At 38.3% G+C, this 16,287-nt stretch overlaps 1 protein-coding gene across 1 annotated transcript; it reads right to left on the bottom strand.

The window, feature by feature from the left end:
- Nucleotides 1–1,229: 1,229 nt before the first annotated feature.
- On the bottom strand, nt 1,230–1,460 carry KANTR (KANTR integral membrane protein; the record flags this gene model as incomplete). Its single annotated transcript, XM_080831263.1, has 1 exon — nt 1,230–1,460. The coding sequence occupies one exon, from the start codon at nt 1,458–1,460 to the stop codon at nt 1,230–1,232; it is 231 nt and encodes a 76-aa protein (XP_080687389.1).
- Nucleotides 1,461–16,287: the final 14,827 nt, after the last annotated feature.

The raw sequence follows: 16,287 nt of genomic DNA, 5'->3' as shown, positions 1-16,287 counted from the left end.
AGAGGAATGACCAGAGTTGAAGGTTCCTGCATTCTTCAAGAGGGAGGTTAAAATGCTATTTAACTTTAGACCTCATAAGTTACACATGGATGGTAAAAGTTCAAGGATAAACACAGAAAGAATAAAAAAAAAAAGAATGTGTAAATTTCAAATAGTACAGAGGAAAAAATTGAATAAGAAAGCAAATAAACAAATCTCAAAACTGAAAAACAGGCCAGAAAAGGGAAAAACAAAGCATAGAAAAGGTGGTGGTAGGAAATAGAAATAAAGAAGTACAATGGTAGAAACAAGTCCAAATATATCATAGAAAATGGAAACAGACTAAACTTGCCCATTAAAAGAGATCATCAGATTAGATTTTTTAAGGGTCCAGCTGTATGCCGTTCTTAAGAGATATAATTAAAGCATAAGGGTATGGTGCTCGCTTCGGCAGCACATATACTAAAGCATAAGGGTATGAAAATGTTGAACAATGGAAGGATGGAAAATTGTATACCACACAAATCCAAACAAGAAGAAAAGCTTGTATTAAGGTAAGATGAGATAGACTTCAAAAAATGCATTATTGAGAATAGAGAAGGTCATTACATATTTACCAGGAATGTATAACAATTCTTCATTTGAATATTCCTAATAAAATATCCTCAAAGTATATAAAATTTTTAAAAAGAACTATAAGGAGAAACAGACAAATCCACCATCATAGCTGAAAATGAACACACCTCTTACAATTACTGGCATAGCACGACCAAAAAATCAGTGTAGATATAGAAAATCTGAACAATACAATTAACAAACTTGATAATAGACATGTGTAGAACTCCGTATTCAACAATTAGAGAACATACATCTTATAAAGCACATAGGAAACATTTAAAAATATTGATCATGTATTAAGCCATAAAACAAGTCTTAATAAATTTCAGAGTTGTTATCACACGGACCACATACTCAGACCATAATGCAATTTTAAGATAGATTTCAATAACAAAGAGATACATTAAAAGTTCCCCACATATTTAGAAATTTATAAACAGACTTCTATAACACTCACCAAAGAAGTGACCACAATGGAAATGTTGAAGTACTTGGAACCGAACAATAATGAAGTATGACATGTTTGAATGTGTAGAAAAGTTGTGTTTGGAAGGAAATGTATATCCTTAAATGCACACATTATAAAACAAGAAAGACTGAAAATTAGTGAGCTCCATGTCCAACATAAGAAATCAGAAAAAGAACAACAGAATAAATCCAAAAAATGTGGAAGGAAGGAGATCAAAAAAGATAAGAGCGGAAATTAAAGAAATAGAAAACAAAGACACGATAGAGAGGAGCAACAGAGCCAAAAGTTGGTTCTTAGAAAAGACTAATAAAATAGACAAACCTCTGGTGAGATTGATCAAGAAAAAAAGTGAGAAGGCACAAATAACCAATATTAGCAATGAAAAAGGAGACATGGTTAAGATTATGTACAGCGGAGGATTTTTTAAAAAGGGAACTTTATGCCAATAAATTCGAGAATGTAGATAAAAGGGACCAATTCCTAGAAACGGGTAACTTACGAAAATTGACTCAAGAAGCAAAAAGAAATCCCGAATAGCCCTCTAATTACTATAGGAATAGAAGAAGCAGTTAAAACTCTTCCTACCAAAAACAAACAAACAAACAAACAAATAAATAAATAAAAGAACAAAAACTAGGAGGCAGAACTTTCCAGCTGATAACGTGAATCAGGGGTAGGTGAAAAAGTATTGATCCCTCAGCCCTGGAGGTGTCCCTGTAGGCCTTAAGGCAATGGAGAAGCCAGGCAGGCCCCTTCTCTCTATGGGCAGCCTCCTGTGGAGATCCTTACAGGGTGGTCCTTAGTGAAATGGGGCCGGACAAATCCCTCTACAGTCCCCGTGGGTAGTGAGCACGAATGCAGAACATCCAGCACTCAGTTACTGCTTTGTGGGAAATGTGCTAAGCAGAGCCAAGGTGGAGCTCTATCACTCGGACAGCCTCTTCAGTAGCCAGCTTCTGTGGTGTTCTGTTCACTGAGGACAAGGGGGCGGTGCAGCTGCTGGAGGAGTCTGCGTTCCAGTTGCCAAGAAATGCCACACACAGCCGGAGTTGTGACTGGCTGGTGCGGAGCTGGGTGCAGGGAGGCCAAGCAGGGGCTTCTGGAGGGCGTAGCTCCAGGCTGCAGCCCCAAAACTCTGTCTTCACGAATACCAGACACTTCTATCCGTTTGCAGCTGATGAGCCCTTTTAATGGTGTCCAAGCTAGCTGCAGGGTGATGGTTCTAACAGGGATGCATGTTCTGCAAATAAGAGCTTCATCATTATTTCAAAATAATTAATATGAAAGAGTTCAGTCGGATTTGAAATCTAATCACACTGTCAAGAAATTCTCACAACATATTTGTCAGTAAAACAAAAAAGGCTGCTATCATCTCAATTGTTAAACATTTCTGAACATGTTAAAAATTGGTTCTAAATACTTTATCACTTCCATCGTACAGAGCGATTCTTGGTGGTGGTGACTGTTAAGAATTTGAAGAACATCACTAAAAAGTCTCGATCAGGACTGTGTGTAGCCACCTCAAGCATAAAACTTGATATAAAATAAACATGTTATGGGAGCAGACTTCAAGTTTCTCATTTAAATTTTTGAAAAGATTTTATTTAGAAGTTACATATCAATTCAATGTTAAAAAAGCAAAACACCAGGGCAAGATGGTTTTACAGGAGAATCCTACCAAACAGATCGTTCCAAAGTCATATAGCATCTTCCAGAATATTGTAAAAAAGGGAATACCAACTCATTCTAGGATACCAGCAGAACTTGAGGCCAAAAGCAAATTATGATGGCACGAGAAAGGAAAATTAAAGACCAATTTCATGGACACAGATACAAAAATCCTAAACAAATATTAACAAACTAAATCTAGTACCATATAAAAAGGAAAAGATCATGACCAAGTAGTGTTTATACCAGAAATGCAAAGGTAGTCTACCATGAGGAAAATCCGTACACAGCATTTACCACATTATCACATTATTGAGAAAAAAACCCATAATGATCCTAAGAAATAAAAAAAGGTATTTGATATTAAAAAATTCAACACCTTTTGGTGATTTAAAAACAATAATAAAAACTTCTTAGCATAGTGACAGGTTGGCACTTGCTTTAATCTGCTAACACCTGGAAGAATCTTCAGCAAATATCATTCTTAATAGGGAAAAAAGTTAGTGGTTTTTCCTTTAAAATACCCAACAAGACAAGGATGCCCACTACTGTCTTTTCTCTTGAACACTGTACTGAAGGGCCTGTCCATCTCAGTAACACAAGAAGAATAAACGAAAGGCATAAAGATTGGAAAGGAAAAAACCAAACTGTCATTATTTATAGCTGATACTGTTGTCAACATAGAAAACACAAAAGAATATACAGACAGTAATGATGTACTGTACCTTGGCTAATTGAATTTAAATTAAAAAAAAAAAAAGAAAAGTGGGGTGCCTGGGTGGCTCAGTGGGTTAAGCCTCTGCCTTCAGCTCAGGTCATGATCTCAGGGTCCTGGGATCGAGCCTCACATCAGGCTCTCTGCTCTGTACGGAGCCTGCTTCCCACCCCCTCTCTGCCTGCCTCTCTGCCTACTTGGGATCTCTCTCTCTCTCTCTCTCTGTCAAATAAATAAATAAAATCTTTTTTAAAAAAAGAAAAGAAAGAATATATGGACAACTTAGAAGAAACAAGGGCTCCTTGAGAAATGGTCAGTTCTAGGGATGGAGCAGGAAAATAACACGATGAGTAGGGAGCGTCGTGCAGTGCCAAAGCAGGTAAGGCAGTGCTAAAAAAAACGAAAGATGGAGGCATCTGAAAAGGGACAAAGGATCGAACTTGAAAGAGCTCCCAGTGGCCAAAGCTGGAACAATTTGAGCAACAAGACAAGGGACAAAGTATTGGATTTATAATTCAAATTATTAAATAAATATGCACCAGTGCACACTGATACGAACAGGCGACTGAATAAATAAGTAAATGGGCAGGTAAATAAACAAGAAGAAAGATATAGTTCTTACAGAATTCCAAATACTACATGTAAATACGGCCCCTTCCAGAGGTGGAGTTTAATCCTCTCCCTCTCCTGGGTTGGGGGGGGGGGCTAGGTTCTTCAAAAGAACAGAAAATAAAAAGGGAAAAATAACAACTTTATAGTGGACACACTTGGCAGACACTACCTTAACCAGTGATTAAGGTCAACATCAGTGATGTCATGGGGATATCACATACCTCTGATATAATGTGATGAAAAGGGCACTTCAACTCTATGGCATTCTTTCCAAAAACAACCCCAGTCTAATTATGAGGAAAACTTCAGACAAATCCAAAGTGAGGGACATTATACAGTATGCCTCAAAACTGTTATGGAGCATGAAAAGCATGGGAAGACTAAGAAACTGTCATAGAGCAGAGGGCAATAGATATGACAACGAAACGCAATGTGGTATTTTGAACTGGATCCTAGAACAGGAAAAAAGACATTAGTGGGAAAACTGAAAAATCCATATAAAGTCTGAAGTTTGGTTAGTAGGACTATACCAATACGGCTTTCTTAGTTTTGACAAATATATGGTGAGGAGTACACAGGAACGCTCCATACTATCTCTTTACTTATTTTTCTGTAACTGTAAAATTGGTCTAAAATTAAAAGTTTGCTTAAAAAAATAAAAGTTTAGCAAGGTGAATGGCTGTAATAGTAACATAAAAATAAACTTCATTTCTCTACACCTGCAAATGAGATGAAACCTGTTAAATGACAAGATCTACCTTATAATAGCAGCAAAACCATAAATACCAGGGAATAAGTCTAACACAAGATATGCAAGACCCTATGCAGGAAATTAAGTAACCATACCAAGAGACATCCAAGAATTAATTTAAAATGAAAAGGTGTGTCATGTTCGTAGCTAGGAAGACTCAGCATCACCAACATATCAATTCTCTTCAAACTCACCTATAAATGCATTGCAACTCCAATATTCCTATAGGACATGACAAGATGATTCTGAAATGTGTTTGAAATAACAAAGCGCCAGGAACATACAATATTCCTGAAGAAGAATAAGATGGGAAGACGTTGCTATACCAAATGTCAAGATTCTTCGTGAAACCAAAGTAATTGAAGTAGTAAGGTAGTAAAGTAATTAAGACCATGTGATACTGGCTCAAGGACAGAAAGATGGCCAATAGCAGAGATCCCAGCAATGAACCAATACAGATCTGGAACTTTGGTGTATGACTGGAGTGGCATTTCAGGTCATGAGGCTATCTGTGTGGAAAATAAAGAAACTGGTTCCCTCCCTCATACCTTTATATCACACAAAAATCAATTCCATTTGGATTAAGGACATAAATAGGAAAAATAGAAATTTTAAACTCATATTCGAAGAAAATAAAGAATGTCTTTATGATAAAGAAAAGTGTGTTGACTATACAGAAAAGATTGAATTGTTCAACTCAACAAAAATTAGGAATTCCTGCTCATGCAAAGATATCTTAAAGAAAAAAAAGCCACAGACTGAGAAAAGATATTCAACATGTATAAATGGCAACTGATGAGTATACAAATAATTAAATAACTCCTATAAATCAATAAAAATGAGAAAAATCCCAATTTTAAAAATAGGCAAAAGACATTAACAGTCATTTCACTGAAGAAGAAACATGAATGGCCAATAAACATGAAAAAAATGCTCAACCATATTAGTGATAGGAAAAATGCTAATTAGGTTCACAATGAGATATCATTCATACCCATTATAATAAAGTGGGACAGTATCAAGTACTGATTAGGGTGTGTATCAATGGGCTCTCTTACAAATTGCTGAAAGGTATATAAACTGGTAACCTTCAAATAGGAATACATTTTGGCATGATACTGTCAAGCTGAATGTTTATACATCCTATTAACTAGCAAGTCTATTTCTCAGTATATACCTTTAAAAGATGTGTATGTATGTGTACTAGGGGACACGCACAAGAATATTCATAGTAGGGGGGCACCTGGGTGGCTCAGTGGGTTAAAGCCTCTGCCTTCAGCTCAGGTCATGATCCCAGGGTCCTGGGATCGAGCCCTGCATCGGGCTCTCTGCCCAGCAGAGGCCTGCTTCCTTTCCTCTCTCTCTGTCTGCCTCTCTGCCTACTTGTGATCTCTGTCTGTCAAATAAATAAATAAAATCTTTAGAAAAAAAAATAAAAGAATATTCATAGTAGGGGCCGCCTGGGTGGCTCAGTGGGTTAGAGCCTCTGCCTTAGGCTTGGGTCGTGATTCCGGGGTCCTGGGATCGAGGCCCGGATTTGGCTCTCTGTTCGGCAGGGAGCCTGCTTCCCTTCCTCTGTCTCTGCCTGCCTCTCTGCCTACTTGTGATCTCTGTCTGTCAAGTAAATAAATAGAATCTTAAAAAAATATTTAAAAAAAGAATATTCATAGTAGCACTGTTCTTAAGAGCAAAAAGCTGGAAACAATCCAAATGTCTACCAACAGATAAGTGGATGAACAATTTGTTTTATGGTCACCCAATGAAATAGACAGCACTGAGAATGAACAAGCTGCAGTTACATACAAGAACCCAGGTGAATCTTTGAAACATAATAATGAGTGAAAAAAAGTAAGTCACAGAAGGCCACATAGAGTATGATGCTATTTTTTACAAAGCTCAAGACCAAGCCAAATAAATAATGTATTGGTTAAACATTTCCACAAATATGAAAAAAAATATCAAAAAAGGCAAGAGAAATGTTAAACATAAAACTCAAGAGAATGGTAATTTCTGGCAGCGGAGAATATGGGGAATAGGACAGTAAAGGACATAGGCATAGATGCTATCATTAATGTTACTCTTGGGTGGAACTGTGACTTCTTCAGTTTTCATTGCATTAGTTCTTGATAACTCATGTATATAATTTTTATTACATATCTAATATATTTTGTATGAACAAACAGAATAGAAGAGTAGGAGAAAGTGAGAAATGACAGTGCTTTTGGAGAGTTTTGCTGTTAGGGGAATAGAGAAAGTCATAGTTGCACGGGGATGTGTGATGAATCGGGTTTTAAAAGTTTTTTAAAGATGGGAGCCAGAGGAGATAAATGGAATGACAGAATAAGGACTTTGGTGAACTGGCTTTCTCTTTAAAACAATTAAAATAAGGGCAAACCAACTAAAAACAACCATTTCAAAACTTGCAGTTAACCAAAGACACAGAATGAAGTGAAAAATCATCTAAGAGAAACAACTGAATCTTGGTAAGACAACGGGTTCTGTGACATTTGAACTTGTAGCTAATTCCCATCCTCTTTCCTTCTCTAGCTCAGTAGTATAGTAGGCAAAGGCTGACTAAATTGAAGACAACAGAGAGGACTGACTCCTTTGACCAGGAATTTAAAAGGAAATCCTAGAGAATGAGACAATCATAGGAAACTTTGAAAATCCCTGATATATTCCCAGGTATTTAAAGGGCTTCAAGGCTATGCACGTGCCCAAAAAAGAGGTGGAAAAGGAGAGGCCCCAAGTCACTCACCTCTGGCTGACTATAAGCAGAATGTGAAAGCTAAGGCTGCCTTGTAAACTGGCTAAAGTTTGAAGACATGCCTTCTCACACAGATCCTCTTGGCAAAGGGTGGGAGACATAGGGACAAGGCATTTAAGGAAATCCAGCCAATCACTGGCTGACCACCAACATATACTTACACAGGTGTGACCTCTTAGGAATCCAGGCTTAAAAACAGAAACAAGAAGTTTAAAAAAAATGTTAGCAGAGAACTTGGGGGCCACATAGTGCAAGGAATACAGAATCCACAGAATTAGTTGAGAAAAGTAACTGAGCAAATAAACAGCAATGAGAAAAATAAAAACAACCATACACACAAATACCACACATACACACACATATCCCAGAAAAACCTTAAGGTAGAAGAGATTAATACCAGAGTTAGACTAGAGTATCTAAAATGCCCAGGTTTGGGGGTGCCTAGCTGGCTCAGTCAGAAGAGCATGGGACTCTTGATCTTGGGGCTGTGAGTTCAGGCCCCATGTTGGGTATGGAGATTACTTAAATAAATAAGAACATTAAAAAATGCTGTTTTTGACAAAAAGTTATGAGATATGAAAAGAAATAACAAAGTATGTTACATGTACAAAAAAAAAAAAAAGGAGCCAAAAGAACATGTCCCTAAGGGAGTCCATGTTTGGAACTTAACAAAGACTTTAAACTATTATTACAAATATTTTCAAAGAAATAAGAGAAAGTATATCTTTAGAATTAAGGAAAAGTTTGAGAACAATGTCTCTCTAAATGGAAAATATCAGTGAGGACATAGAAATCATAAAAAGAATCAAATAGAAAATCTGGAGTTGAGAAGTATAATAGCTGAAATGAAAAATTCACCTAGTGGAGCTCAATAAGAGATTTGAGCTGGCAGAAAGGAGAAAGGGTAATGTTGATGATAGGGCAATAGAAATTACACATTCTGAAGAACAGAAAGAAAAAAGAACCAAGAAAAAGAAAACGGAGCTTCACAAATCTATAGGACACCACCAGAAGTGCCAACATATGCATAACAGGAGTACCAAAAGGGCAAGGGGAAGAGAAGGGGCCAAAACACTGCAAACTTGCTGAAAAATATTAACCTGTACACTTAAGAAGTAAATGCAAGCAGAGTAAGCTCAAAGAAATCCACACCTAGACACATGATAATGCAACCGATGAAAGCAAAGATGAGAAGAAAATCTTGACTGAAGCAAGAGAAAACCGACTTATCACATATATGGGACCCTCAATGAAGTTAACAGCTGACTTCTCATCAGAAACCATGGAGGCCGGAAGATAATGTGATGCCATCTTCAAAATATTTACAGAAAAAGACTGTCAACTCAGAATTCTGTATCTAGATAAACTGGTTCTTCAAACATGAAAGAGAAGTTAAGATAAACAAAAACTGAAAAAAATTTGTTACCGGAAGACTTATCCTACAAGAAACACTACTTTCAGGCTTAAATTAAAGGACAGTAAATGGTAACTTGAAAGAGGTATTATGAAAGAAAGTATTTTTTTTTAAGATTTTATTTATTTATTTGACAGAGATCACAAGTAGGCAGAGAGGCGGGGGGGGGGGCCGCAGAGGGGAGGGCAGGGGAAGCAGACTCCCTGCTGATCAGAGAGCCAGATTCGGGGCTCGATCCCAGGACCCTGGGATCATGACCTGAGCTGATGGCAGAGGCTTAATCCACTGAGCCACCCAGGTGCCCCTGAAAGAAAGTATTTTTATTTGTAACTCTTATTCTCCTGGTTTAAAAGACAACTGTATAAAGTAATAATAATAGAACTGTGTTGATGGGCTTATAATGTAAGAAGTAATTCATATGATAACACTACAAAGAAGGAAAGAGGGAACAGAGGCATATTGGAACAAAGTTACTATTGAAATTCGAATTAATTTGAAGTAGATTTTTTCCAGTTAAGATGTTAATTGTAATCCCCAGAGCAACCATTAAAAATCTAACTAAAAATATATACAGTTAACAAGGAAATTAAAAAGTTAAAATAGAAAATATCTACTGAACACAAGAGAGGAACTGAAGAACAAAGGAACAGAAAAGACAAATGACATTTAAAAAAGCATATATCAATCCTTCACAAACTCTGCCAAAAATAGAGGAAGAAACACTTTCCAGCTCATTCTATGCAGCCAGTATTACTCTGATACCAAAACCAAAGACATCACAAGAAAACTCAAGACCAATATACTGTATGAATAGACTCAACACCTTCCCCCTAAAATCAGGAATAAGACAAGAATGTCTGTTCTCATCACTTCTAGGCAACACTGTACTAGAAGATCAGTCCGGGCAATTAGTCAAAAAAAGAAAGAAAAGGGATCCAGATTAAAAAGGATGAGTAAAACTATATTTGCAGATGACATGTTCTTGTATATAGAAAACTCTAAGGAATCCAATAAAAAACTATTTGAACTAATCAGTTCAACAATGTGTGCCAGGACAGAAGATCAAGAAACAAAAATCAATTGTATTTCTATGCACTAGCAATGAATACTCTGGAAGTGAAATTAGGAAAAATAATTCCATTTATAATAGTAACAAAAAGAATAAAATACCTAGGAATAAATTTAACAAAAGAAGTGTAAGATTTATATGTTGAAAACTACAAAATACTTCTGAAAGAAGATAAAGAAGATCTAAATGGAAAGACATCTCATGTTCATGGATCGGGAATCTTAATATTGTTAAAAACAATACTTCCTAAATTGATATATAGATTCAATATAATCCTTATAAAAATCCCAGCTGTTTTTCTGCAGAAATTGACAAGCTGATCCTAAAATTCATATGGAAATGCAAGGGACTTAGAATAGTCCGAACAGTCTTGCAAAAGAAGAACAAAGTTGGAGGACTCCCATTTCCTGATGTCAAAACTTACAACATAGCTATAGTAATCAGGACAGTGTGGTCTGGCATAGTGACAGACCTACAGATCAATGAGGTAGAATTGAGAATCCAGAAAATTAACTTCTACATTTAGGATTTATGGTCATTTGACCTCTGACAAGGGTTGCCAAGACAATTCAAAGGGGTAAAAATACTCTTTTCAACGAAAGGTACTGGGACAACTAGCCATCCACATGCAGAAGAATGAAATTTGGACCTTTGCCTCACACCATACACAAAAATGAACTCAAAATGGATCATCAACCTAAATGTAATAGCTAAAACCATACAATTCCTAGAAGAAAAAGCAGGAAGAAACCTTTGAGACTTTGGGTTGGGGAATGTTTTCTTGGATCTGACACAAAATGCTCAAGTGAGAAAAAATTGATTAATTGGATTTTCCCCAAATTAAAAACTTTGGTGCATCAAAGGACACCATCAAGTAAGTAAAAAGATAACCCACAGAGTGGGAGAAAATATATGCAACTCACATATCTGACAAGAGACTTCTGTCCCAAACATAAAAAGAACATTTACAACTCAACAGTAAGACAATCTAATTTTTAAAATGACTAAGGATTTGAAGAGACATTTCTCCAAAGAAGCAGCACAAATAGGCAATGAACACATTAAAAGATGCTCAACATTATTAGTGATTAGGGAAATGTAAATCAAAACCACAATGAGGTACCCCTTCATACTCACTAGGATGGCTATAATAAAAAAGACAGGCAGTAAAAAGTGTCAGTGAGGATATGGAGAAATTGAAACCCTCATACATTGCTGTTGGGAATTCAAAATGGTACAGCCACTTCTGTGAACAGTTCCTCAAAAAGTTAAACATATATTTGCCATATGACCAAGCAATTCCACTTCCCAGGTATCTACCAAAGGGAAAAGAAAACACACATCTGTGCAAAAACTTGTGCACAAATGTTCAGAGCAGTATTATTCATAATACCAAACGTGAAAACAACTGAAATGTCCATCAACTAACAAATAGATAGGATATATGAAATATCCATATAATGGAATATTATTTGACAGTAAAAAGGAATGCTACATCAACAACATGGATGAACCTCAAAACCATTATGCTAAATGAAAGAAGTCAGTCATAAAAAAAATATATTATATGATCTCATTTACATAAAATGTCTAGACTAGAGAAATCAATAAATAGAGACAGAAAGCAGATTAGTGGTTATCTATGACTGAGAGGAGGGGAGGTCTGGGGAGGGACTGCTAATGAGTATGAAGCTTCTTTGGGGGGGGCGATAAAAATGTTCTAAAATTGATTGCAGTGATGGTTGCCAACTGTGTGAATATACAAAAAACACTGAAATTTTATGATATTAAATATACCTCAATAAAGCCGTAACAAAAAGATGAGAGCAATAACAGAATCTCTGTGTGCTAATGGAAATGATCTTGTAGAGAGGGGGAAATTGCTGAAGCATTGTCTTCAAGTAGGTAAAAGAGGATGGGTTCTAGTGCCAGTAGAGGGACTGGATTTTGATGACAGCAGGGCTAGTTTATTCATAATAACAGAGAAGAAGGCAGAGTGTGTGAATACAGATGCTGTTTGGTGGTTAGGTGTGGTGATGGGAATCCGTACAGATTTTCTTCTGATGGTTTTGATCTTTCAGTTAAGCCAGAAGCTTGAACATAAGATGGAAGAAGTGGTATCAGGAGATTTGAGGAGAGAAAAGACACAAAACCGTAAGCTAGGAAGACCGGGGAGTGAACGGCCTAGGAAAGTGCAGTGGGGCAGGCAGAGCGTTGGGTTTAAGCAGGGCTGGGGTTTTGTCCTATCAACATGCTGAAGTACACAGCGCCAAGGAGCGAGGATGTATGCAAAGGGATGATTATCATGATGGACCATGGAATCTAAGCTGATTAAAGGAAGGACATGGGAACATGGAGGAAGTAAAGCGTAGTGAAAATGTTCAGTCTTGGTGGTGCTGAGGGATTGTTGGGAGTTGGGGAGCTGGAGGGAGTAAACTAGAAGGATGAGAAGCACTGGCTGGGCGGCAGGATGCCTGAAACAGAGTATAAAAGTGGTGCAGTCATACATGCTGACAAGAAGGGTAAGACTGTTGGAGAGTGTGGCTGAGGTGGGGCTGAAAGGCCAGAGCATTACAGGAAAGCGGATCACAGAACTAAGTGACAGGAACATTGGAAGGATCATCTATGAGGATATTAAAATCACCAAGAAGTGAGACTGGGGTAGTGCTAAACAGTGACGGTGAGCTAGTAGCTAAATTCTAGGAATGAAGTACGATGGGGACAGGTATGTGTGTATGTCTGTACCTGACTATAACACAGATGGGTGGGTAATGGTCTAGTCTGATGGTCTGAAGTTTAAGCAAGGTGGTTGTGGGGCCCCTGGGTGGCTCAGGTGGCTGAGTGCCTGACTCTTGATTTTGGCTCAGGTCATGCATTTAGGGTTGTGAGACCAAGCCCCGTGTTGGGCTCCACACTGGGCATGGAACCAGCTTAGAGTTCTCTCTCTCCCTCTCTCTGCCCCTTCCCAACAACCTCTCTAAAAAAACAAACAAACAAACAAACCACCAAAACAAACAGAACAAAACAAAAAACCCAAGGCGGTTGATATGTACATAATCTTAGAGTATCTTCCCACAAATTACTTACTAGTTACAAAGGAAAAAAGAGGAACTATACTGGAGAAACCTGGCTGACATCACCTTAAACAAATAGTCAAAGGGAACAAAACCAGTATTGGGACAAACTGACATCATGTGCCTTCTGATATAAAGCACCGAAGACGTATCTCTTCTGCGGTCTTCTTGCCAAAATTACATAACTTAACTATAATCACAAGGAAACATCAGACAAACCCAAATTCTATAAAATAGCAGGCCAGGACTCTTCAAAAGTATCAAAGTCATGAAAGACGAAGAAAGACTAAAGAACTGTCCTAGATTGGAAGAGTCTAAGGAGATATGACAACTGAAGGCAATATGGGATCCTGAATTAGATCCCAGAAGAGAAAATTTATATTAGTGGAAAAAATGATGAAATCTGAATAAGTTCTATACTTTCATTAATAGTATTTTACCAATGTTAACTCCCTAATTTTGATAATTGAACAATAGTTGCATAATTTATTAATACTTAAGGAATCTGAGTGAAGGATATATGAGAATTCTTCATACTATTTTTATAGGTTTTTATATCTGAAATTATTTAAAAATAAAACATTTTTAAATTCTTAAAAAAAAGGTGGTTTGAGGAGGAGAGAGAGAAAGTGTCTGGGTAGGCCAATTAGAGTAATAACACCTACCTTCACCTCTTGGCCTGCTGGGAAGAGGGGTGTGAGGGAGCTCTGGAGAAAGCCAATTTCTATTCAAGCAGTGGTTCTCAGCAGGGGGGTAGACAGTCAAGGGATGTTTTGGGGCATTTTTAATTTTCGCAATAACTGGAGATCACTAGTGACATTTGGTGGCCATGGACCAGGGGCGCTCAGCATCCTACAGTGCACAAGACAGCTCCACACCGCAAATAATTATACTGCATACCATACAACTTTAGAACATCCCTCCAAACAACAATGTAAGTGAAAATCCTGTTCATTTCATTCATTTATTCATTCAACAAACATTTATTGAGAGAGCCTATTCTATGCTAAGCACTGTTTTAGGTAATAGGCATATACCAAGGCACAAAAAAGAAAAACCTCTGCCCTTATGGAGCTTACAATCCAGTAGAAGAGTCAAACAATAAATAACAAACACAATAAAGGTGTAGATTATATATTATAGAAGAGGGTGAGGAGCACTATGGAAAAAATAGATTGGGGTCTATGTTAGGGGAGAGCTGCAATTTTAAACAGGATGGTCAGTGACATCTAGGTAGAGGCCTGAAGGAAGTGAGGGCATGAGCCTAGTATATATTTGGGGGAAAAGCCTTCCAGGTCCAGGGGATGGCCTAGTACAAACCCCTGAGGTGGGAGTGTGCCTAATATGTTCAAGTAGCATAAAGGAGGCCAGTGTGGGTGGAATAGAGGGAACAAGTGGGGAGAATGGTAGGAGAGAAGTTCAGAGGGGTTATGGGGGCCAGATCATGGATTTTAGTATATACTGACTATTCTAGAAATTCAAATGAACCATATAAATTGAGGGAGGACTACCCTTGGTTTTGTATAAAACTTTATGAAGAATTATTCATGACTCAGAAAATCACATCACCCTACCCATGGTTTCTGAGTCAGCAATCAATACAGATGTAAGTGTCATATTCCCAGACACGAGGATCATTACATGCAAGACCATTCATTATGTCTTCTAGTGAAATTATATCCCAGCCTTTACATATTGAAATACATATTGTTTTATTAGAAATTACTCTTTGTTTACTTCTCCCTTATATTACAATTAGGACATTACATTGGTTGGGAGGAATTATGTGTGTAAACAGATTCTGTTATCTATGCACTTCATTTCAGGATAGTGAAAGGGACATTTCAAAATAGAAATTATAAAAATAGAGTGTTGGGTCCGATAGGTATAAGAACCACTAAGGCATGGCAAGAAAATGAAGGAACTATTCAGAAGCCAAGGTGAGAATGGAGATTCTGCTGCTGATTGACAGTGAGTTCCAGAAGGTCAGGTTAAAGGATTTCAGGATGGGGACAGAAAAGGGGGCTGTCTGGTGATGTAACTCGGAGAATCCTGGTCTTCTTGTGGTGACCAACATAATAAAGGATAAAGGGCCTGGTTCACTTTTTCATCTGAGTTGCCCCCCACTCTGGAGGTCTCTCCGTGTTTAAGATAGTAGGGTGGGGAACAAGGAGGGCTCTCTCCTCAGTGAGGCCAGAACCAGACCAAGGCCAAACTCCATTTTTTTTTTTTTTTAACCCATAGAACAGTCCAGAGCCCCAGGCTAAGCTCATAGATGCTCTCAGGCCAGACTCATTGCTATAAACAATGCACCTCTAACCTGCTTAGAGATGGGAAAGAGACAGAGAGAAAGATGAAAAACAGTAACATTAAAAGAACCATTGAGAAAAAAAAAAAAAAAGAACCATTGAGAAAGAAGAATCAATAGGGGTAGGGTCAGAGAGAGGCAGGGAGAAAACAAAGCCAAAGACCAAGAGAGATCATATATTTTCTTCAGTCACGACAGTCATCATTTATTGAAAATTTTCTAGGGGCCAGGCACCGGGCAAAGTGATGCACACGTATTGTCTCAGATGGAGATTATTAGACTCCCATTTGACAGATCAAGAAACTGAGGTCTATATGGGTGATGTAGATGGCTCAAGGTCTCATAGCTAGTTTGGTAGCGTCAGGGTTCATCCTTCTAGGTCTGGGACGTCTAGTATGTCTCAGAGAAGGAGACAGGCAGAAATACAGAGACACACAGACAGAAAGATGGAGAAAGAAGGGAGAAGAGCAGCAGAGAGATGGAGATTTACAGGCACGCAGACGATCACGTGAGCTGCAGACCTGCACGGAACCGTTTCCCAAGAGACGGGGATGGGCACGGGTGATGGGCTCCGCAGGGTACTCACCTGGTTGTTGTCTGGGGCTGCAGGGGCACTCGCCCTCCCTTTGCTACCCGCACGATCCTCCGCAACCCGCTGACCTAGGGTTAAGAGGCCGCCCAGGTAAAAGCTCGCCCAGGCCCCACCTCTCAGGCGCTCCAGCCCGGCCTCTTTCCCTCACACCCCACACCCCCGTCTTTACAGCGTCTCACCAGACACCTCCTGCCCTCCGCGCCGCCGATGCCGAGCGCTAGCAGATTCGAGGGGCCGGCGGCTGGATCTAG

The sequence above is a fragment of the Martes martes genome (genome assembly GCF_963455335.1).
Source record: "Martes martes genome assembly, chromosome: X".
In the NCBI taxonomy this organism is placed as follows: Eukaryota; Metazoa; Chordata; class Mammalia; order Carnivora; family Mustelidae; genus Martes; species Martes martes.
This window is presented reverse-complemented; position numbering and strand designations above follow the sequence as displayed.